This window comes from Propithecus coquereli, unplaced genomic scaffold (assembly GCF_000956105.1).
Source record: "Propithecus coquereli isolate 6110/MARCELLA unplaced genomic scaffold, Pcoq_1.0 Scaffold536, whole genome shotgun sequence".
NCBI lineage: Eukaryota > Metazoa > Chordata > Mammalia > Primates > Indriidae > Propithecus > Propithecus coquereli.
The window spans coordinates 904,938-929,536 of record NW_012151241.1 but is presented as its reverse complement, the minus strand read 5'-3'; the positions used below and the strand labels follow the sequence as shown (position 1 = coordinate 929,536).

General features: G+C 40.9%; 1 protein-coding gene across 1 annotated transcript; it reads right to left on the bottom strand.

The window, feature by feature from the left end:
• Nucleotides 1-932: 932 nt before the first annotated feature.
• Nucleotides 933-13,264, bottom strand: TMIGD1 (transmembrane and immunoglobulin domain containing 1). Its single transcript, XM_012657294.1, has 5 exons — nucleotides 13,183-13,264; nucleotides 11,311-11,589; nucleotides 5,844-6,122; nucleotides 2,405-2,508; nucleotides 933-977 (listed from the first exon to the last, which is right to left on the bottom strand). The coding sequence occupies exons 1-5, from the start codon at nucleotides 13,262-13,264 to the stop codon at nucleotides 933-935; spliced, it is 789 nt and encodes a 262-aa protein (XP_012512748.1).
• Nucleotides 13,265-24,599: the final 11,335 nt, after the last annotated feature.

Genomic DNA, 24,599 nt, shown 5'->3' with positions numbered 1-24,599 from the left:
TGCTTCTTTGGCAACTTAAAAAATTGTGTGGCAATAAAATGCAGTTCTCCCAGTTTTTTTTTTTTTGGTATTGCACTGATTTATTAGACCCAAATGTGGAAAAATACACGCTAAATAGTAAGTGATTACCAACCTATTTGGAACAAATCTCAATTAATTCACATACACTTCGGGGAGAAGACTTAGCAAAATCTTACTTTTCATTCTTCACAGCTCTCTCCATAAAAATTTTCCATAAGCATATCAAATTAATCATAACAACTACTGTTAAGTGACTAATGAAACACTTCTTTATAACCTCTGACAATTTGACAGGAATGAATTTAATAATAGCAGTAAATACAGTTGGGACTACATAAATTGAAGATGTTCTGATGCAAAACTCTTCCCATATTTGATGGCATCTCAGCTTTCTCATCTGAAATGAACCAAGAAATTAGTTATAATGATATTATAGCACTCAGAAAAAAATTCAAAACAAAATCTATACTCTCTGACAGAATGCCCCTTGCTCCCATTTACATATGCTGGAGGCAATAGACTGAAGGCAGCTCCAAAGAGAAGGCAGCATTTAGGATGAATGTGGCTCCTGACCTCGTTGTGAAGGAGGATGAAGCAGTGGCATCCCCCAGGGCAGGCTCTTTCAGTCATTTACACTGTGTGGCAATAAAATGCAGTTGCACAAGCATTCGGCAAACTTGCTTAAGGAAAGAGTAGGCTTAGGACCAAAGGGGTTCTCAGTTCTAGGCAACCTTCCAACCTGTCTTCCTTTGAAGTGGAGTCAGAGTTTCCTCCACTTTCTATTCTCCTCTGAACCCCTTCACCTTCTAGCACTTCCCATCTCCGGAAGAGTTTGCCTGGAATGAGCTTTACGATGTACACCGCTGCTACCCATCTGCTTATGGAAAATCATTGGCCCCAGTCTACAGTACTTACAGAGATGTTCCCCTGTTAGGCTCTTCATGCTTTATACAGAGCTAAAAACAAACACAACAAGGGCAATGAGTTTGCCTGCTTTTCTAAGGTCCATGGATAAACATTTTGAATGCATCAAAGTGGCTCAGGGACAGGTGCTATGGAAACATACCCGCCTCTGCACTAGCTCAGGACTCATTTTTTGGGCTACATTAATAGCTTTTATTGAACTTAGAGAAGATATAACTCTTAATCAGGATGCTTCCAGGATTCTTAGATACCTGGGCATTTCTTTTCTTTCTTTCTTTTCTTTTTAGAGACAAGGTCTCAGTATGTTGCCCAGACTAGTCTCAAACTCCTGGGCTCAAGGAATCCTCTGCCTCAGCCTCTTGAGTAGCTGGGAATTCAGGCGGGCACCACTACACTGGAATTTTTTTTTTTTTTTTTTTTTTTGAGACAGAGTCTCACTCTGTTGTCCGGGCTAGAGTGAGTGCCGTGGCGTCAGCCTAGCTCACAGCAACCTCACACTCCTGGGCTCAAGTGATCCTACTTCCCCAGCCTCCCGAGTAGCTGGGACTACAGGCACGCGCCACCATGCCCGGCTAATTTTTTCTATATATTTTTAGTTGGCCGATTAATTTCTTTCTAATTTTCGTAGAGGCGGGGTCTCGCTCTTGCTCAGGCTGGTCTCGAACTCCTGAGCTCAGACAATCCATCCACCTCGGCCTCCCAGAGAGCTAGGATTACAGGCGTGAGCCACCGCGCCCGGCCTGGAATTTTTTTAATATAGGAAAAATTGCTTTGGATTGTAATAGGGAGTAGGGTGAATTTCTTCTTGGGAGACACTGTTGCCCAATTATTATGTGTTTCAAGGACAATGCCCTTGCTGAATGATGAACTCAGCCTCGGGCATATTGGCCTTTACTGGAAGGCTGTCTGCCATATTTGTCCTCCTTTGGCACTGGATTAACTGGTGGAGTCAAATGCATGGCATTAATTTGTGCATACACATACTCTGAATCATGCTAACCAACGAGGTTAACTACTCAACAATTCAAACCCCAGCCCACTGCAGCCGGGGCATGTGACTATACTCCAGAGGTGAGCAGCAAGTGCCATCTTTTTAATGCAGATCTCTGAATCCAGAGCAGATGTTCCTGTCTGTTTGTTTATTATACCACAGGCGGCACCATAGCAACAATGAAGGGAAATTTAAAAGCAAGAAAAATCAGCCCCAAATCCCTTACCCCTAATACTACAGCTACTTTCATTCAGGCCTTGCCTATGTGCATTTCTGTGCTTTGTAAAGCTGTACTCATAATATACATACAGTTTTTACTCCTTGAGCAAGTTTATTTTAGATCTCACAGTAGAAAGGTCAGATTCAACTTTGTGCCAAAGTGATTCCTAACTCAAGTCACTTATGTAGCCAGTTTTCTGCCTTTATTTAGATGACTTTTTACCTAAATAGCTTAGAATGCTTAGATACCTTCATTATTCTTTTTCTTCTAGCAACCAGGCCAAAGCACAACGTTAGAAAGACCACAACACATGCAGCAATAATGGCTTCTGTTGGTACAGCCACAGGTTTTTCTGTAGGAAATGCAAACACAGGGAAGAAGAATGAACATTTATGTGTTTCCAATCTGTCCCAGCCATGATGCTTTGCGCTTTACATATATCATCCTCTTAATTAAATCCTCCCAACTACCCAAAAAGGTTGTCACCATTTTATAGGTGAGGAACCAAGGCTTTGAGATGTTAGGTTAATTGTCCAATATCACAGAACTAGTAAGTGCAGAGACAGGTTTTGAATCCATTCCTTTATGGAAGAATAATTTATTGTAGTATGAATAACTCCCCCCAAAACAAGTAGACCATTTTGCACTTTCTTCATCTACAATTTTTGCCATACAGAAAGTAGAAGTAGATTGAAGTCAATGGTTTTTCCTGCCTTTTGAAAAGTCCAAAAGATATTGGGAGGTATTCCAGAGAGGGAAAGAGAAGGAGGAAGGCTTTGAGAGCAAGAAGAGAAAAGCAGAGAGCCTTGTGAACCAAAGGGGAGAAAGATAGAAAAAAATTTATTGGCTCCAAGGTATGAAAAGAATAATTAATCAAAATTAATAAATGTTTAAACATCTAGTTAATCTTTTGTTAACTATAACCCAAGTGTTAAATAATGTTTAAACCTCAAGAACAAAATTAATCACTTAATCACAAAATTCAAAATCTATGCCCGTTAAAAAAATCCTTTCAAAATTTTTACAGCAAAAAGTATACATAATGTGCTTTGTTTCAATATGTTTGCTATAATATAGGATGGAACTCTCAAAAGTAAAAATGCTTAAAACAAAGGTTTTTAAAATGACTTTGTCTAAGCCCCTGGATTCTGATGCCACCTACTGAGAAGGGGTTCCAATCATGGTTTAGATAAAATTTTAGGAATTTAAAGGAAACAGTGTGCTATTTATTGTACAATTGAGTTTATGAATGGAGGTGTGGTCAACGAATACTTACTGAGTAACCTAATGTGTATTAGGTGCTGTGCTCAGCTCTGCAAAAAATAGGACAGACATGGAGGCTCCTCTGCTTTCATGGAGCTCATACTCTAGCGGGGGAGACCGACATTAAACAAACAAAGACTACAGATTGAGATGAGAATTATAAAGGAAACAGGGTCATGAGATGGCATATGAGGGGTACAAGCCAGACAGGAGGGGAAGAAGTGTCTTTAGATACATCTGATTTCAAAGCCTAATTCCTATATACCTCAAGATTATGAAATAGGATTTATCGCCCCCATAACTATGTAATACACTAACCAATTACTTTTTAATCATTTTCTTCCCTACGATTTGTCCAGCTCAGGATAATTTGGGGGAGTAAGTTGATTAAACTTTTGCCGTCTCTTGGCTGTTCCTAAAAATTATTCTCATGAAGGTCACACCAGCCCTCCAGAGAAACTTTGCTCAATGGGCCTTCTTCTGGTAAGCCCTGGGTCCGTAATAGCCAGCTCTGGGACGCACCTAAACGACTGTCACCTTACTGGGGAACCCCTCCACTTGCATGCCAAGCAAAGATGTCAAAATGAAGGGGAAGTGAAAGTGGGATGATTAGGGGGAAAAAACACCAGAATTCAGTCACAGTTTGGAATATTTTTACTAAGACAAATAAAATGAAACTACGTGTGACAGCTTTCATTCCATACACAAGCTGAAAGGAAGAAATTGCCTGACCCACTGGCTCGCTTTGGATTCCAAGTTTCTGTTCAAAGTGACTTTGGCAAGTGTAACTACGTAATTGTACTTCCCCCCTTGTCCTGTTTTATGCTCTCATTTGTAACCATACCTGATATTCCACCCACCCCCTTTCATTATTATAAAATAATTCCAACACGTGTGCTAAATCGTGTGCTCAAGAAAAGATCCGTGATGTCATTTCCAGCTTTGCATGGCCGCATTTAGGAACTAGCCCGCTGAGCAGTGAATTCAGGAGAGGCTCATGAAACACTCAGCATTTAGCCTGAGCACCAGCAGCGGAGAGCTTATGTTACAAAGGCAGCCACCACCCAGAGAAGTAACAAAGCAAGAAGAAATAAGAAAAACAAGTTGGTTTGGAAGAGCTCCACCCAAAACAAATTTCTGCCCACCTGAAAGCCAATTTGCCAAACTAGCATCCCAATTGCCACACAAGCTGTATGGTTTTTTTTGTTTTTTTATGTGACATGGAGCAATTAGGATGTCTTCTTAACCAAGAGGGATGATATAATTCCCTATTCTCCAAGTGTGGTCTTCACAACCAGTTAGTACAGCGGCATGGCATGAGGCCCATCCTACCATGCTTTTGTAGTCCTGGGGGAGGTGAATAGCCACAAGCTATGGGTACTTAGGATATTTGTGGGTTTGGTTTTCAAAGCTAGCAGCCCCTGGGCATACTGTCACTGCTCTGCAGGAAAAATTATTGAACATGCCAGGAATCACAGTGATGGGCATTCAACCATCAGCAGCTCTTCCTCTCCACCAGCTAATCTGCTCATATTCCAGACCCCCCCCACCCCGGGGGGAGGAAATAAGATGTCTTATGGTTACGTCCATCCAACATTTCTGGCAGGGGTTCAGTTGGCTGCCTGGGGCCTGGCAAGAATGGCAGTGAGTAGGTACAGGGAAGGAAATGACAAAGTGAATAATGTTCTAACAAGATATAGGATCCTTGGCTTGCTGGGCTGATCCTCACATACTGGCTCAAGACCAGGAAATGTGTGTGTGAGCATTTTCAGCATCTGCTACACCAGGTATCTCGCCTTTCTCTTTTTGTGTGAGCAAGAAATATGAGGAAGGAAAAACACTCAGAGCTTCATTTGTTCTCTGTTACTGCAGAGATGGTGTAGTTACTGGGTAGATGAAGCATGAAGCCAAGAGAAAGAGCTTTTTTTTTTCCTCTCTCATATTTTTCAACTCTCTGTTCTGATAAGCCTACAGGTTAGCGTTTGAGTTAGGAGTGATTTTAGAGATCCATTTTCTTATCTAGCCAGCATTTTTCTCCTTTGTGTTTTTGGTTTTTTGCTTGTTTTTTTACTTCTCTTCTGTTTGTCACTAAGGCTGTGAACCTAGAAGTCCAGTTCCTACACACCATGTTGTCCAGAATTCATGGAAATATTCCTCCCTAAAAGCCAAGCAGAATGGTTTCCTACACTTGGTTCTAGAAAAGGATCTTTGCTCAAAAAGCAGTGTGCTATATGGAATGGGCATAATCCCCCTAAAAAGATAGACTAGAATTCTTAGTGGAAAATTCCTTGGACGGGAATAATTCTTCAAAGAAAATCCTAGCTACTAATCATAACTGTCATCATTCGTTGTCACCAAAAATATTTACTGAGTATCTAGTCTGAGTTTTGCACCATGCTGGATATTACTTAAAAAGAGAGTTACCTTTAACAATCAGGAGGAAGTCCTTGGTCTCTGTTTTCAGAGATGAACTTGCAATACAGCTGTAGGTTCCGTTGTCAGATATCCTGACTTTGGTAATTGACAGCTGAAAAGACTCACTTGTCTGTTGGATTTGGTGATAGTCTTTTTCTAAAGTCAGGACGTTACTGTCTTTGTACCACATCATTTGAGCCTGGGGATTGGATTTCACATTGCAAACCAAGTTCACGTCATTGCCTTCTGAAACTGTTTGGAAGTCATCTCCACTTAGGAGAGGAGGAACTGCAAGATCCAAGCATTTAGATTTAATTAGCAAATAAGCCGTGGCTCACTGTCAGTGTTCAAGGTCTTCCTTCAGTCTATCTCATGCAGGCATTTATGTATTTGAGACAAATTTTTGAGTACCTACTATGTGCCAATCACTGGGCTAGGAGCTGGGGATATCATACTATTAATAAATAACATATCCAGTTCCAAACCTTGTAGAACTTTTAATGTGGTGAAGACAAACCATGAAACAATATATGATTATGAACATAATATGATAATGAATCTGTACTAAGTAGACAATTTGTAACACTACCCAGGAGCATAAGCCTTGGGTCTTTGTTCTCTGAGTGTTAATAAACCAACCTGTGCTAGTGTTGTATAAAACAGTACAGTGTTAAGAAGGCAGGCATTGAAGTGAGTCCTAATTCCATCTATACCACTTGGAGACAGTTACTTAACTGCTAGGGCCTCAGTTTTCTCATCTAAAAAATGGGATAATACTACCTACCTCATGTGTTGCTGTGAAAATTAAATAAGATAATCCTTATAAAGAATTTACTATAGTGCTAGCTACTGTTATTATTATTGTGGTGGTGGTGGTTTTGAGGGTTACTCAGACCTTCTATTTTTGTACTTTATCTAACCAATGTCTTAGCCATATATTTACCAATGCATATTTGTGTCTCCTCAGTGATCCTCTAGAAATAATGTCCTTTTCCCAGAAGGCGTTCTAATCATGACAACTCTGGCATCTATGGAAGGTGGGTGAGTCCCTCTCTTCCCTCTGTGTAAGCAACTCCTTATTCCCTCCACAATAAGGGCAGTTGTAGACCCATAGACAAACACATTTATCTCCATGCCCCTTGCATTTTCTAGCAAAGATGCAGGAGAGTAACAAAATGGTTGAAGAGTGGGAACTAGGAAAATGGTAGAGGCGGACAAGGAGGAAAAAAGGAGCTTGTATTATTGCACACTGAATAATTAGACCCTGAGTAGGCTGTGCTATTAATAACTCTCTCGGAAGAATGACATTCTGTTGCTCTTTGGAATGAGCTTGAATTCTGTATCATATCCAACAAGAATGTAATATGGTATTCAGAGATGTAGGAAGTTGCTGGAATAGAGAACATAGTTGTCAAATAGAACAATTCCATTTGTGGACAGATCCTGTTAATTATTTCTTTTTATTTAACTATTTAAAATTAATTTAAGCATATCAGCTACATATGAATACCCTCTCTTTAAAAATTAGGACATTTCTGATAAAGCTAAGGTCCTCTTTGATTCCAACCTGGTCACTTCCTGGTTCCCCAGAGACACCCACTGCTATGAGTTTGGTGTAAATCCTTCTCGACCTTTTTTTAAAAGAAAGTTTTCTATACATATAGTGTTCCCATAGGGAATATATTGTATTATTTTAGGAGCATGGGAAGGATTTACATAAAAGACTTCATTTCTCTCAATAACCTACATGTTTTTGAGATACATCCACATTGAACCATAGAGATCTAGCTCATTGCTTGCAGAGTGCTATAGTATAATATATGGTTCTTTAATATTTTATATTTTGATGGACATTAGGTTGTTTTCATTAGAATGTTAATGCTACAATAAACACCCTTGTACATATCTCTTTATGTATATGTGTATGTATTTATCTACATGCATCTGGAAGGAGAAATTCTGAGTCATAGGATAGGCACACTTTAAATTTTGATAGATATTCCAAAGGAGGTGGTCTCAATTTATGCTTTCAGCAAAAATGGATGAGAAAACCTGTTTCTCCACATTCCCCCATACACAGTGTAATCTCAAGCTTCCATTTAGTTCTTGATCTGCTGTTTATAACAATAATAACACTGCCTTTGGATTGTACATAATGTCTTTGTCACTTTTTATGAGCTCATTTTGATTTATTATAACTACTTGATGAGCTTACGTCAGTTATTGTCACTATGAATCACCAATTGGCCATATATATATTAATATAGACACATATAGGTTGGTGCAAAAGTAATTGCAGTTTTAGCATTGTTGAAATTTGCCATTTGATATTGGAATAATTCTTAAATAAATGTGGTTATGTTATACATCATTTTGATGTGCATTTCTAACTTTATTTTTTTTTTTGCTAATGACATGACTTGCTGTTTATTTTTATTTTATTTAATTTTTTTACTTACTTTTTTTCCCTTAGCGCTCTTAGTTGGGAACTAGCTGTTTATTTAATATATATATAAGACTATGGAAATGATGTCAGACAAAAAGCAAATTGGAGCAATTTTCTTACTCGAGTTCAAAATGGGTTGTAAAGCAGCGGAGACAACTTGCAACATCAACAACGCATTTGACCCAGGAACTGCTAACGAACGTACAGTGCAGTGGTGGTTCAAGACGTTTTGCAAAGGAGAGGAGAGCCTTGAAGATGAGGAGCGCAGTGGCTGGCCATCGGAAGTTGACAACGATCAACTGAGAGCAATCATTGAAGCTGATCCTCTTACCACTACATGAGAAGTTGCTGAAGAACTCAATGTTGACCATTCTGTGGTTGTTTGGCATTTGAAGCAAATTGGAAAGGTGAAAAAGCTCAATAAGTGGCTGCCTCATGAGCTGACCAAAAATCAAAAAAGTCGTTGTTTTGAAGTGTCGTCTTCTCTTATAACACGCAACAACAACAAACCATTTCTTGATCGAATTGTGATGTGCAACGAAAAGTGGATTGTATACGACAAGCAGTGAGGACCAGCTCAGTGGTTGGATCGAGAAGAAGCTCCAAAGCACTTCTCAAACCCAAACTTGCACCAGAAAAAGGTCATGGTCATTATTTGGTGGTCTGCTGCCAGTCTGATCCACTACAGCTTTCTGAATCCCAGCGAAACCGTTACATCTGAGAAGTATGCTCAGCCCGATGTCTCACAACCAACGCTTCGAAAGTTGAACGAATTGGGCTACGGAGTTTTGCCTCACCCGCCATATTCACCTGACCTCTCGCCAACTGACTACCACTTCTTCAAGCATCTCGAAACTTTTTGCAGGGACGCTTCCACAACTAGCAGGATGCAGAAAATGCTTTCCAAGAGTTCGTTGAATCCTGAAGCACAGATTTTTTTACACTACAGGAATAAACAAACTTATTTCTTGATGCCAAAAAGGTATTGATTGTAATGGTTCCTATTATGATTAATAAAGATGTGTTTAAGCCTATTTATAATGATTTAAAATTCATGGTCTAAAACCGCAATTACTTTTGTACCAACCTTAATATATACACACACACATGTGCTTAGCAACAATGATATTTCGGAGGTTGTTATAAAGATGATTTTAAAAGTGGATTGAGGCTGGAAAACTGAAAACAATTTCTTTAAGTCATCAAATCACATTGTCAGCATTTCTGCCAGGTCTCCCTTAAGAAGGTTCCATGGAAAGAGGACCAGATTAGAAGCCTGGGCTTTTGCTAGAGGAAGAAATAAGCTCTGAGCCCTAGCATGTGGTGACAGCATCCTCAATAAAGATTAACTTCACTGGCTTTTCCATGCATTTTGGTTCTGTATCTCATGTTTAAAAGGGTAAGCTGGCCTGGCATGGTGGCTCACACCTGTAATCCCAGCACTTTGGGAGGCTGAGGTGAGAGGATCACTTGAGGCCAGGAGTTTGAAACCAGCCTGGGCAACATAGCAAGACCTCATCTCCACAACAAATTTAAAAAATTAGCCACGAATGGTGGTGCATGGCTGTAGTCTCAGCTACTTGGGAAGCTGAGGTGGTAAGATCGCTTGAACCCCGGAGTTCAAGGTTGCAGTGAGCTGTGATTGCACCACTGCACTAGCCTGGGCAACAGAGCGAGACCCTGTCTCTAAAGATAGATAGATAGATAGATAAACCAATAAAGCAAGCAAGCCTGGGGATTTGTGTTTTGGTCTCAAGTCCAGCTGTGATTTGAGCCCCTAGTCTAGGCCTCAGTTTCCTCATCTGTGATTTTATAAGGCTGGATTTACAAAACCTCCAAGGTACTCCGATAGCTTGTTTTGGAACATGTAAATGATTCACTCTAGAAACTCAAGCTGCAGTATGCCAGCATTTCCCAGAGTTGAGTTCCTCAGCATTTTCTTCACCCTTGTATCTCAGAAGCAATGGCATCAATTTTTTCACAAAAAAGTTGGCTGAGTTCATTGAGGTCAAATGGCTTTGACTTTTATTTCTAGGTTCCAAGTAAAAAATTTTGTCTACCAAATCATAACCACATCATCATCCTACACCACATCATCCCTCACCACACCATCCACACCTTTCTCGTGCAGAACCAACCTTCCACCCAGACAACCCTCATGATCACCTACATAGTATCATTTGACGGTCCCCTAACCCTATATAGTTCCACCAATGGGTTACCAATACCTGGAACCCAACCATCGAAAAGCTCCACCTTTTTGAATTTTTACATGATGTTAAAAGATCCCCAGTGAAAATCTTTCTAAGCTAGACACAAAGCTAGACACTATAAAGGAAATTTAAAATTTCAATATGAATAATAACTTAAAATTTTCAAAAATAAATAGGAGAAACACTTACAATCCAAAATTACAAAGGACTAATTTTCTTAGTTTACAAAGCCCTTATATGGATTAATGAGAAAAAGGCAAATAACCCAATAGAAAAATGAGTAAAAGACACAAGCAGGCATTTCACAGAAAAAAACCCATATGAATAGCCAATACATTTATGAAAAGGTGAACACCTCATTCTTAATTTAAAAAATGAAAATAAAATTTCAAATGAGGCTAGCAAGTTCTTCAGAGTTTGAGGATACTCAGTGCTCATGAAATTTCTTTCTTTCTTTTGGAGACAGAGTCTCGTTCTGTTGCCCCGGCTAGAGTGCAGTGGCATCATCATAGCTCACTGCAACCTCAAACTTCTGGGCTCAAGTGATCCTCCTGCCTCAGCCTTCCAAGTAGCTGGGACTACAGGCTCATGTCACCACGTCCGGCTAATTTTTGTATTTTTTATAGAGATGGGGTCTCACTCTTCCTCAGGTTGGTCTCAAACTCCTGAGCTCAGGCAATCCTCCCAACTTGGCCTCCCAGAGTGCTAGGATTATATGCATGAGCCACCATGCCCAGCCAAGACCTAGTTTTCAACTACCACTTAATGTCCTGCAGACATTACAGACTGACTAGCAGTTTCCTTTCCCCTTACTCACATGTAACATTCAGCATCACTGAAATGGACACAGTCTCATCCCTCTCCAGCCTACAGGTAAAGCTGACTCCATTGTCATCTTCACTGATGGAAGTGACACAGACAGAGCTGGAGTTGATTTTGTTTCCAGATTTCAAATCCACCTTGTCCTCTTCTCGATACCAGAGAAGTTCTTCCTCTCTGGTATGGTTTTCAACAGCACATGTCAGAGATTCTTGTAAGCCACGCTCGGTGTCCAGGGTATAGTTCTCAGTTTTACCATTCACAGTTAAAACAGAACCTGGGAGTATAGGGAGAAACTATTAAGATATGCAGAGTGAACAACCTAGATGTCCACCAACAGGGAATTGGTTAAATAAGTTACGTTATATCAGTATAACAAAATACACTCTCAACGATTAAAAGTAGTCATGTTGATCTATATGATTTTATGAAGAAAAAGATCCACAATGTATTATTAACTAAACAAAGAAAAAGGTTAAAATGGTGGTCACAAAATTTTGCTACAATTGGAATTACCTGGGGATCTTTTAAAAAATACTGATGCCTGGCTCTTATCCCCAAACATCTGATTAATTGATGTGAGTGCAATCTGGGAAGTGGGTTTTCTAAAAGCTCCCCAGGTGTTTCTGATGTGCAGTGAGGCTTGAGAATCACTGGGTTAGAAACCAGTATATACAGAGTGATTTTATATATATGTAGATATTTTTTTTCGTGGAGGAAAGACTTAGGAAAAAACTCTGTATCTATTGAATAAATACACACATACCAGATTTAATTTGTTTACTACATGGAGTTGGAAGTAGAAAAACAAAGAAGTGGAAGTGGAGAAATAAAAAGAAAGGACTATAGAAAAACAGAAAAAAAGATACAACATTAGGTGAAAAGGTAGAATATGAATTATATCTCTAATAATGACTACAAATGTATCAAGACTGAATATGCACATGGGGACAAACTGATTTGAAAACACTTTTCCGATTAGATGATAGGATTATGGACAACTTCGCTCTTGTATTTCTGATGTCTTCATATTGTTTTGGCAGCATAGCAAAATAAAAAAAAATGTTTAAATAGCTGGTGTTTGTTGGGTAGACAAGTTTTTGTGGGGTAGGTAATCAGGATATAAAGCAGTTCTTTTTTCAGTTCTGATTTTTAGAAATCCATTTATTGCATAGTAATATACCTAAATTTCAATTTTTATTTTCCTGGTTCAGAAGCAAATAACAAAAACTAAAAAAAAAAAGCTTTAGCTGCCACAAATCTGCAACCTAGGTAATATTTGTTACTATATTAACTTTTCTTTTAAAAAGCATAAACCACTGGTAAAGATAATGGGATTGTTGCCTAGTATTTTTAAAAAATCTAGAAGAATTACACCAAAACGTTGAGTGGTTATCTCTGGATAACGGGCCTTGGAGAGATTTTTGCTTTTCTTTCTTCTTTTATACATTGTCTAATTTATCTTACAATGACTTACGTATTACTTTTAAAACCAGGGAAGGGGGTGGGGAATTACTTCCAGGTGGAGGTGAGGAGCAAATGTAAGAAAGATTTTCATGTAAGTATTATGTTCAAATAAACAGAAGATTATTGGGAGTAAGATTAGTAATGAAATGCATTAAAATGTAGGAAAATTCTGGCTCTGGAGAAAATGGAATATTTCACCTTGTCTTGTAATATCTGAACCCTGAAAAAACAATATTTTTCCATTTGATTTTTTATTATGTTATGTGACTCCTATACTGTGAGCCATACCAACTGTATAGTCATTCCAATATGAAATTTAAGGATATATGCAATGCCCATTGATCTTTTTTTAATCTGAAATTTTTCTTTATCTAAAAAGAGGCCAAAAAGAATATTAACTTACTTGTCATCCCACGTGGCAGGAATAAAATTGCTAAAAGAAGAAATCTACATATTTGCATTGCACCGCTGTTCTTCCATGCCATCTTTAAAGAATTCAAGTCAAACCTATCGAGTGAAAAAGAGTCCAGTTGGTTTTGTACTTTGGTCTACAATGAGTTTATGAACCTTCTTCCTGTCTATTTGGCATTTAAAATAAATTCCCAGATGAATCATCCCAGCTAAAACGGTAATACTTCTAGTTTTTAATTAAACAATCCTGTTCTAAGTTCAAAGTATTTTTAGTATTAAGGAATTTTTTTAAGGCAACAAGAAGAAAACCACAAGGAAATGGGCTAAACTACATAGGGCAGCTTTAGGGTGCCTGGGGGTGATAAGATCAGTCTTTCCTAGAGAAACTGATAGAATGTCATTTTAACAGAAAAAGAGATGAAACTTGCTTCATTCTCAAATGGTCCCTGCTGAACAAAAGTTCAGCTTTAAAAGCCTCTATTGGGTCTTTTTTTTTTTTTTTGTAGAGATGAGTCTTGCTCTGTTGCCCTGGCTAGAGTGCAGTGGCATCATCAGAGTTCACTGCAACTTCAAACTCCCAGGCTCAGGCGATCCTCCTGCCTCACCCTCCCAAGTAGCTGGGACTACAGGTATCCACCACCCCATCCAGCTAATTTTTCCATTTTTTGTTGTAGAGATAGGGTCTTGCTGTGCTGCCCAAGCTGCTCTTTAACTCCCGGCCTCAAGTGATCCTCCCACCTTAGCCTCCCAAAGTACTGGGATTACAGGTGTGAGCCACCACACCTGCCCTATTGGGTCATTATTGTAAGGTCGTTCTCTGATAGTAGAGAGTTTTTGAGACTATTCCGAATCCCATATATCCAGATGGTGTGTACTTAGAAAAGACTCAATCGACACGTGGCTTCTAGTTTTAAACCAGGTTGACCTCTGCTTTCCCTACCCCTCTGCTTTCCCTACCCCTCTGCTTTCCCACCTACTCTCCCCTCCTAATACTCTTTCCCCTTGACCCAGTATAGATTAAAAATAATAAATAAATCATAAAGGCCTCTTTCTGCCTCCTTCTGTACTTTTGCTTCTGCCATCCCTCTCCCTGAGATAGTCTACCCTTCCATCTGGGAAAAACATATATCCATTACTTCCTTTCAAGAGGAGTGTTATGAATAGAGCAGAAACACGTACAGAATGCTTTCAATACAACAAGCACTGTGCTTAACAAGTTACAAACATTATTTCAACCACAAGCCCCACAACAACCTTCTTGAGGTAGTTTCTATAGATTTAGAGAGATTACATAATTTGCCCAAGATCCCATAGACAGTAAATGGCAGGGTCAGGATTCGAACGCAGGACTCCCAAGACCATGCTCATGACCACCCTACTGCCTGGATTAATATTCTCTTCCTTTAAGAAGCTACTGTTAATCTCTTTTGGTCGCTGGCCATTCTATAGACCTTAGCCACTTAGAGTTACGTCCCCTTAACACCAGTATTAATTTGGAAGAGCTGGAACACACCTATGCCTTCTTTGGGCCTGCTCTACTCCTTCCCTGTCCCAGACCTGTCCTGACAGGAGCTGTGTCATTCCTGCCAGGCTCACCCTTTCAGGCAGGCAAAGCCTGTGGCAATCTTTTAATAACATGTAATTGGTACTAATAATGATTGTTTTGTAATTTTAAATTTTTGCCAAAAAGATTTCTATCACAGTGTTGTAACAGTGATGATTTCAGAATTTATCGTTAATAGAATTTTCTCAAGTATTTTCCACTATAGGTGCTTGATAAAAGCAAGTGTGGGCTTCTTAGCAGACTTCACCTCACCCTATTGAGGGGGAGAACTGGTATCTTCTCTTTCCTTCCACTCCACCAAGACAGCAATTTTTCAAAACGAATTTCCCTCATTTGAGTTGTTTCTAATTTTTCTATCTCTTTCTATACAAGACAATCTTATCACTTACCTGCTGAGCTCCGAAAAGCTGACTTCCTTGGCCAACAATTCCTCTGTCTGGAAACCCTGAAACCTTTCCCCGTTACTCTCCTTTATAATGACTTGAATTTGAGCACTTTATGACAGTAGGGTCAAGTAAATAAGATAAATTGGGATCAAAGTCTGTTTCTCTTTATGGATTCTTAGAGAAGACAGTAATTGGGAAAGACATCTTCAGATCTAAGTTTTTATGTGTACCTAGGTTACTAGGTGGGGCCAGATATTGCTAAGAGGGAAGTATTGTTCCCAGAAAGCCTGAACTTGTGCACAAATTTGTAGCATATCTCACTAAACATTGTCATACTCAGTAAGATGACTGTGTTTTGACAATCTAGCAGCCTGGGGATTGTGACAGGACAAGACCAAAGAGAGGTTTGACTTTTACAGCAGTCAAAACACTGGAAAATTCCACACAACCTAAAAAATGCCAGAAATGCCTTACTCCCACTAGTAATCCAAGCCCAGTGTGTAAACTGTACCAAGCCAGGCATGATAGGGGACAGTTTTATCCACTTGAGGCTCTCACCTGATTGGAGAATCCTTGCATTACACTGTGTTTATGACATTGTTAACAATGCAGATGTTATCTGCCAAGTACTATTGTTCCCATTTATACAAAAATACAATAGAGTATTATTTACAGTTATCCACCCATTGGTTAAGCACACCAAAGAGCTGCCTCTTACCGTGTGACTTTGAAAAGTTATTTAACCACTATGAACCTCAGGTTCTATGGAAATAATAATAGTACCCTCCCTACAGAGTCACCGTGAGGATTAAATGAAATGAGGCACGTAGAGCTGCCACACAGTAACCTCTTAGTTAAGCAGTAGCTCTTAATACAGTTATTATTGATACAGGCTGGGCAGGGCATCCTAAATAAACACAGACTCACTACAGCATTGCTAATGTAAGAATCATAACTAAGAGCAGCTCCTGCTGGCTGGGTTGCAAGCATCACCTAAGCAGGTTTTGAGTTTGCTTCTCTATGGATCCAACAGCAATGTGTTTTACTATTAATATTATCACTTTTAAATAATAATGGACTGATGTCTTGGTTCTGGGTCCCTCTAAAGCGGACCCTGAGACAAAGCTTTGGGTGCAAGTAGTTTATTTAAAGGTAATCTCAGGAAGCACAATAAGGAAGTAAGAGAGGGAAGAGAGGAAAACTAACAAAGAAAGTGTTAATGAACATGTTATTAATATGGGCAACCATAGTAGATCCTTTGACAAGGGTGTGTTCTTGGGAACATACCTCAGCATCAACTCATGAAGGGGAAGGAAGCTTGGATATTTATCAACCAACTTCTCTCCAGCATCCACTGAGGGCCACTCTTGAAAGGTTGACTCTTTAGCACCTCCAGCCTGCCATGTCCATCGTGAACTCTCTCAAGCTGACCAAGAATGTCCAGGCAAGGATGCTCAGGAAGTCGCCTGTTATGTCGGAACTCTTTGCAGGTAATTTCTAGGTAGGCTAAGGGGATGTGGGCAGGGCACCAACAGCAATTTCTACAATTGGCTATTAGGTAATATTAGGAAATAATGGCTAATTATTCTTAGGTGTGATAATGGTGTTGCACTTATGTAGAATATGTCCTCATTGTCAGGAGATGCCTGCTGAAATATTTATAGATCAAGTGTCATGATGATCGCAACTAACTTTCAAATGATTCAGCAAAAATAAATAAACGCACAGCGAATATAGCAAATGTTAACATTTACTGAATCTAGATGGGGGTATATAGATCTTCATTGTACTATTCTTTCAACTTCTCTGTATGTTTGACATTTTATCTTACTAAAATGTTTGGAAATGTATTTAGCAGATACTTATTGAGAATCTACTATATGCCAAGTATTCTAAGTGTCAGGGATGCCAGTCCCATCCAAGCCAATATGGTGGCTTTGTAATGAAGTAGGAAAAGACAGCTTCTCGAATCACTCTACTGCCATCTGTGGACAATTACTGTAATAATTTTACAAAGCTATGATGTCTATAAGATGAATGGTGCTCCTTGATCTCCACAACAGTATGTGGGTACCCTGGGAGACCCATAGATGAGTAACACGATCTCTAGGCCTTCAAAGGTCTTAGATTCTAGAGAAGAAAGTTCATGGTGGTCCATGGCTGCATAGCGTGCCCTCAGTCCCCAGGTGAGATTTCAGAGAGGAAAAGTGGTATCATAGCGCCTCTTCTGGAGAGTCAAAGAAGTGATGTGACTCATCTAAGGTCATGTAAATCCCTGGGACATTCCTGTTTCCTAAAACTGACGGATGGGAGAAATCGTTTTTCCACAAGTAGTTAAGCCTGGTTGGTAGTCAACCAGTAAGCCTAAGTAGTTTGACTGATTAAAGTATTAAAAGAATTTAATACTCCACAGCTTCCATAAGTAGCTTAGACCCAGAGGGAGAGAAGAAAGGCAGCCTTGAGTCTGAAAATTCCTGGCAGCAGAGACCAATCTGCTTCGCATTCCCCAGGCCCAGGCACTTCTGGAAAGGCAACAGAAAAGGGAGTCCAGGAACTGGCAGCCATGACGGTGAGCATGACAATCACCTGGGGACTCTCCGGGGGCCTCTCCTCCATCAGTTCTGACGGGACTTGGGAATCTCACCTTTAACAAGCCTCCCAGGTGACTCTGGCACAGTGGTTTGTGAATCTTACTGTGAGAACCACAGCCTGTGTAACTAGGCATTGACGAGGGTGATGAAAAGAAAGCCCCTCAGCTAAGGGGAGGTGTCCAGCAGAGTGCAGGGTGGGCACTCAAGAAACAAGGAAGGAAGGGAGGAAGGAGGGAAGGAAGGAAGGAAAGGAGAGACAGGCAGGATGCCGGCTTGGAGAGAAATTAGAGATTCAAGCTGGGTGCTCCACCCCAGAAGGGGCTGTGTGCACAGGGCTGGCCTGTGGGAGACCGGACGCACCAGTGCGCAGGCCTCACACTACCTTCTATTGTATGGGAGTGAAGAAGAGGAGGGAGACAGGAGCGACCAGAACGCAGAAAGCCTGAGGGTCGGTGCAGTGACCGCTGGGCAGCACCATCCCACAGCCTCAATCCGCAGTGACCAAACTTGGTGTGACAGAGACAGCAACTCAGGAAATGGCTAGAAGGTCACAGTCCAGCAGGGTCATCTGCCCAGGTCACTGGCAATGCCACTGAAGGTTTTAGAGTGACAGAAAAGCTAGAAATCTGGCAGTCGGAGCCTAGCAATGAGAGAGTGGGTCTTTGACCTATGCGGGGACCCAGCGTGTTGCCTTTTCCATCCAGAATCCAACACGGCATCCACTAAACTGTTAAAATTGTCATGGCCTTCAGAGTTTCCAGCTCAAACAGCCATCAGGGGTCCTCTAACTTCTTATCCCCCACTATCAGGATTCCTCCATCACCAAAGATCTTAGACCTTAAATCAAGACCCAAAAGCCCATCTGGCTAGGGTTACCAGATTTAGCAAATAAAAATACAGGACACTCAGTTAAATTTGAATTTCAGGTAAATAATACCTTTTCAGTATAATGTGTCCTATGCAACTATTATGTGCTAATTCATGATAAGCCAGTATTTTAATACTTAAAAAATCACTGTTTCTCTGGAATTCAAATTTGAGTAGGTATCCTGTCTTTTATTGAGCAACTCTAGATATGTCTAATCCTCCCTTTTTAAACAGGAGAGGAAGCTGGGCACGGTGCCTCACACCTGTAATCCTGGCACTTTGGGAGGCTGAGGCAGGAGGATTGCTTGAGCCCAGGAATTCAAGACCAGCCTGAGCAACATAGTGAGGCCCCATCTCTACATAAACAATTTAAAAATTATCCAGTATATTGGTGTACAACTGTAGTTCTAGCTTCTCGGGAGGCTGAGGCAGGAACGTTGCTTGAGCCCTGGAGTCTGAGGTTGCAGTGAGCTATGATGACGCCAGTGTACTCCAGTGTGGGTAACAGAGCAAGACCTTGTCTCAAAAAATAAAAAATAAAAAAAATAGGTGAGGAAATGAAGTTCAGAGAGATAAAGGGACTTGTCCAAAGTGACACAGCTATTTAGCAGCAGAACCAGGATCAGAATTCATTCAAGACTCCTAGCTGTCATACTGCCTCCTTTTCCAAATGTTTGATTTCAGAGTTTCTTAATTTGGCTTCTTGAATCACTATGGAGGAGCTTTAGAGTGTTACTGAAACCACTGAAATTGTAGGCAAAATTTGTGTGTGTGTGTGTGTGTGTGTGTGTACATATGTGTATTTTTCTGGGGAGATGGTCTCCTATCTTAGCCTGAATGGACTAAGACATCATCCTATGCTCCACAACCTACCTATATCAAAAACAAAAATTCCTCTGATTTATCCTATAGTCTCCTTCCTTCTTTGTCCTCCATGCATTTTTTTATTTGAAGTGAGGAGTAATGGGTACTAGGTAACTTTTACCAAGTACCTATTATGTGCTGAGCCATTTACACATGTTCTTTGTGTTTTTTTTTTTTTTTTTTTAAGATAGGGGTCTCAATATGTTGGTCAGGATGGTCTTGAACTCCTGGCCTCAAACAATCCTCCTGCCTCAGCCTCCCGAGTAGCTAGGATCACAGGTAAGAGCTATATGCATGTCAATCTTTGCATCCGCCTAGAAGGTGCCTATCATTATCCCCATTTTACAAGTGAGGAAACTAAGGCTTAGCAAGCTCTCAAGGTGAAGATGATAAAACTAAGGTAGTAACCCAAACATGAATGCTCCCAAAACCTGTGCCCTGCCCTTTCCTCTGTAGCTTTCTGCTTCCAGATTGAGAGCAAGGCAGAACCGGTGTCGGTAGGTTTCATTTCCCCAGCTTCCTCCACCTGTTGGAACTGCCAACCCAGAGTTGACAGGCCAGAACACCTGTAAGAGAATTGACTGACCACTAGAGGTCCCTTCTCATCCACAGTGATTCTGAAGTTAGCCTTTGCTAGGGGTTAGAGAGGGTATTTCCTTGGAGCAGGTCTCTGTGTGTTCCAGGCATAAGTGGTCCATTCCGTACCAAGCAGCAGAGGAGTAGACGTGTGACACAGCAGGAGCGACACGATAAAATGGCTCCCTCAGAAGGTGGGTAATGTCCTCCAGCATCGGTCTTGAAGGCAGAGTTTTCAAGTAGAAACACAACAGAGTTCTAAAGCTTCCTCTTCATCCAGAGGGAAAAAAACACAGGACATTCCACCACCCACCGTCACCGGGCACACATCCAATTTCCTTCTGAGTATAGCCTGGCTCCAGGGGCATATTTACTGGAAGCTAATGAAGCTTCAGCTTTAGGGACCCTCATTTACACAGGCCCCCTTCTAAAGGCCCTGACTTTAGTCACTTTATATTTGCAATTTTGTATTGTTTTCCTTAAAGAGCCTGCCCCCCCCCACCAAAGCATATAAACAGCAGGCCCATAGGGCTTATATCTAGTATATCTAGCCCTTTCTGGCTCCCGGATACAGGATTTCAGAGGAGAGGAAAGAAAGCGGGGGGAGTTTCAAAGGGAAGCTTCCTCCCACCCCATCCCCTTCCTACCTGGCCCGACTAATAAGAGAGGGTTTCCTGTGGGATGAGGAAGAGACCCATACACATGCCAAAGACCCAGGCAGCCACTTAACTTCCAAAGAGCCAGAATTGTAGGAGCACCAGAAATGAGGGCGCCCCCTCTTCTTGCCTGCTTGAAGCTTCCCTTGGCCAGCAGGAGTTTGCCAGATCTTTAGAAGCAGGGAGGTTCACTGACAGGCCTATAGCATCCTGTTGGCTGCTTTCTGAGTAAATAAATAGTCTCGCCAACCATTGTACAGATTTTAGAAAAACAAAACAAAACAAAAACCCACTATAGTTCCAGAATTCCTATACATTGTGATGAGGAATGAACTTTACAAAGGAGTAAATAATCAGGGTGGAAAGAACCATTCTGTTTGGAAGATACGAGTGGATTCTGGAATAAAAGCTAAAGCAATATCCATAACCTTAGAAGCAAATGAGTGTAAGGATCTGGGAGGTTTTCCATTTTTGAAAGAGAGTGGTGCTGGAAACCTGCAAAAAGCAATGTGCTGAAACCAGCTTGCATCAACTGATGAGAGCTTGAAATCAGCCACAGCAGGAGTATTTACACCATTAAAACTGGCAACCACTAAAATTCGAGCTCTTCTCTCCAGAACTGGTTGTTAGTCCTTTATCGGCACATCATTGCCTACACCTCGCCACCAACACACACACTCCCTCACATACAGCGCAGAATCTGCAAGCACTCCTCCTGTGTAGACATAAACACACCACATATAGACACTGTCCCTTAGACCTCAGCAATCCTCCTTGCTCTGTAAATCTGCTGCTATCTTTAGTGTTTTAGTACTAATTGCATTCTGATCCCAGACAGTGATGTCTCTCCCTTTCTTGAATTAATAATTGTTTGCTCCCTTACATCATAAGGCCCTCAGTGCCTCAGGGATTAAGTACCTGATGGCAAAACCTTCTAAGACAATAATAGAGCCAGGACAGAGATTATCATATCTGTCCATGTGTGAGCAGCAAAGATAGTATCAACCACCACATAGTATCATCCAAATAGAAACCATGTTAAGATTTGGCCAATGTTCTTTCAAGAAGCTCCAAGTCCTTCCTGAGTTCTCACCAAAGTACATCCTGTTCCTCTAGCACAGGGAGAAATTTGAGATGAGCATCTTTGTGTCAGGTGGATAGAAACAGGCAAAGTCATGTGACGTGCTCAGGCCAGCCCCAACAATGGCTATCACTTCTCAGCCTGAAAGCTTGAGCTGCAAAATAGTCCATGGGAGACATCAGAGAGGGATGATGTTTGCGTGCCTGTTTTATGCCAGGTATTCCTATAGCAAACAGCCTTTGAGGGAAACATTATTAGCCCCAGTTTCAGATGAAAGAACTGAGGTCCCGGGAATTTAAGTAATCTATTCAAGGAAATACAGCTGGCAGATAGTTGAATATCTTGTTAATGATTTAAATAAAAAAAACCTTTAAGTCAAATAGCATAGCAGGGCTTGTCAGGAAAAACAATCCTTTGCCCTGTTTCACTCTCCCCCTCCCTCCCCTAAACCTGCTCCCCAAGGCAACTCTTTTAAGACTTTTAACTTATTTCTTTTAACTTCTTTCTTCTGGAATTCACCTTAATATCTCTATCTTTAACCAACAGGCTTATTAGTAGAATAAGGAGTGCAGCGACTTTGTTTTGTTTATTTTATGGCTATGACCTCAATGTCTAGAACAGAGCTTGACACACCGTAAATATTTGTTTAAAAAAATCATTTCTGGATTTATGTATTTATTTATTTATTTATTTTGAGACAGAGTCTCACTCTGTTGCCCGCGCTAGAGTGCCGTGGCATCAGCCTAGCTCACAGCAACCTCAAACTCGTGGGTTCAAGCGATCCTCCTGCCCTCAGCCTCCCAAGTAGCTGAGACTACAGGCATGCGCCACCATGCCCGGCTAGTTTTTTCTATATATTTTTAGTTGTCCAATTAATTTCTGTCTAATTTTAGTAGAAACGGGGTCTTGCTCTTGCTTAGGCTGGTCTCGAACTCCTGAGCTCAAATAATGCGCCCGCCTCGGCCGCCCAGAGGGCTAGGATTACAGGCGTGAGCCACCGTGCCCGGCCTAATTTTTTCTATTTTTAGTAGAGACGGCAGTCTCAATCTTGCTCGGGCTGGTCTTGAACTCCTGACCTCAAGCGATCCTCTTGCCTCGACCTCTCAGAGTGCTAGGATTACATGCGTGAGCCACTGCTCAGGCCAGGTGCAACCTTTTTTTTATTCCTGTAGTAACACTCCTCTTTGCTAAACCTATGGCCAGTTCCATCAGTACTGACTCCAACATACATTTTTCTCACAAAATAAATGGTATAGATGAAAAATCTCTTCTTCTACAGCATGAGTCAGCAATAATAAGTAGAGTAAAATGTTATTGTGTACCTTTCCCTCATATATGTAGCACACATATGCCAGAGGCTGATTTATACTCAGCGCAGTAGCTGATTCCTTCCTATGTGAAGAAAAATATCTTAAAGGATACACACATGACATTAATTGCTCTTTATGATATTGTAAAATATACATTTGGTTTTCATCACCATTTCCTGGCACACAGCGCCTAAAACCCTCAGAATCTTCAAAGTTAGGTCCTTTTCTATGCTAATGAGTTGACTGGTGGCTGGCAGCCCCTAGGTAGGTTCAGGATGGGAGCTAGTCACAGAAAAGACAGAGGCAGGATTAGAGTTGGGACTTTTCAGCCCCACCCACCAACCTCCAGGGAGGGGGAGGGGCTGAAGGTTAAGTGGAACACCAGTGGCCAATGGTTTAATCAATCATGCCTATGTAATCAATTATGCCTATGTAATAAAGCCTCCCTAAAAGCCCAAATGGACAGAGTTCGGAGAGTTTATGGATAGCTGAACAGGTGGAGGTTCCTGGAGGGTGACACGCCCAGAGAGGGTATGGAAGCTCCGTCCTCTTCCCCCATACCTTGCCCTGTCCATCTCTTCATCTGGTGTTCATTGATATCCTTTGTAATATCCTTTATAATAAACCAGTACATGCAAGTGTTTCCCTGAGTTCTGTGAGCTGCTCTAGCCAATTAATCAGATGCAAGGAGGGGGTTGTTGGAACCCTGATTTATAGCAGGTATAAATCTGTCAGAAGCACAGGTAAAACAATCTGGGGCTTGCAACTGGCATCTGAAGTGGGGGCTCAGTCGGGGATTGTGCCCTCAACCTGTGGGGTCTGGAACTATCTATAGGTAGACAGTGTCAGAACTGACTTGGATTAGAGGGCACCCAGCTCGTGTCCACTGCAGAACTGACTGCTTGCTTGGTGTGTAGGAAACTCGCCCCCGCCACACACACACACAGAAGTTTTCTGCACTGATTATTGAATGAGAATGTAGGAAAAACTGAGTTTGTTTTTTTCCTATATATTCTCAGACTCTTTCACATTGTTTACTGTTGAATTTTTGCAGCAGCCAAAAATGTCACTGGATAAAGGACTTTTGTTTGCTTTTTCTTCAAGCATGAAATGTGTCATTAGCTTTGTAAATGGATTTATACCTTTTTAACATGCAGTGATTCATAGCATTGTTTTTACTAAAGAAATGTAGATATCAATGATGTTTCTATAGTTTTGGTATTTTCTTTGCCTTTGGAAAGAAAATTCATTGGTTTGAAAAAGTATTGTTTTGTTCTTATTCTAGGCTGGGTGTGATGGCTCACGCCTGCAATCCTAGCACTTTGGAAGGCGGAGGCAGGAGGACTGCTTGAGCCCAGGAGTTTGAGGCTGCAGTGAGCTATGATCACTCCAGCCTGGGGTGACAGAATGAGACACAGTCTCTAAAAAAATAAAAATAAAAAATAAAGTGTATAATCCCATGGTTTCTAGTATATTCACAGAGTTGTGCAACCATCACTACTATCTTAGAATAT

Excerpts from the sequence above, each read along its gene's own strand:
- TMIGD1 (XM_012657294.1), bottom strand. The coding sequence starts at position 13,264 with ATGGCATGGAAGAACAGCGGTGCAATGCAAATATGTAGATTTCTTCTT. Across the intron at positions 2,509-5,843 it reads CTTCCTCCTGATTGTTAAAG|AAAAACCTGTGGCTGTACCA; the intron begins GTAACTCTCTTT and ends CATTTCCTACAG. Across the intron at positions 978-2,404 it reads GAAGAAAAAGAATAATGAAG|CTCTGTATAAAGCATGAAGA; the intron begins GTATCTAAGCAT and ends GTTTGTTTTTAG.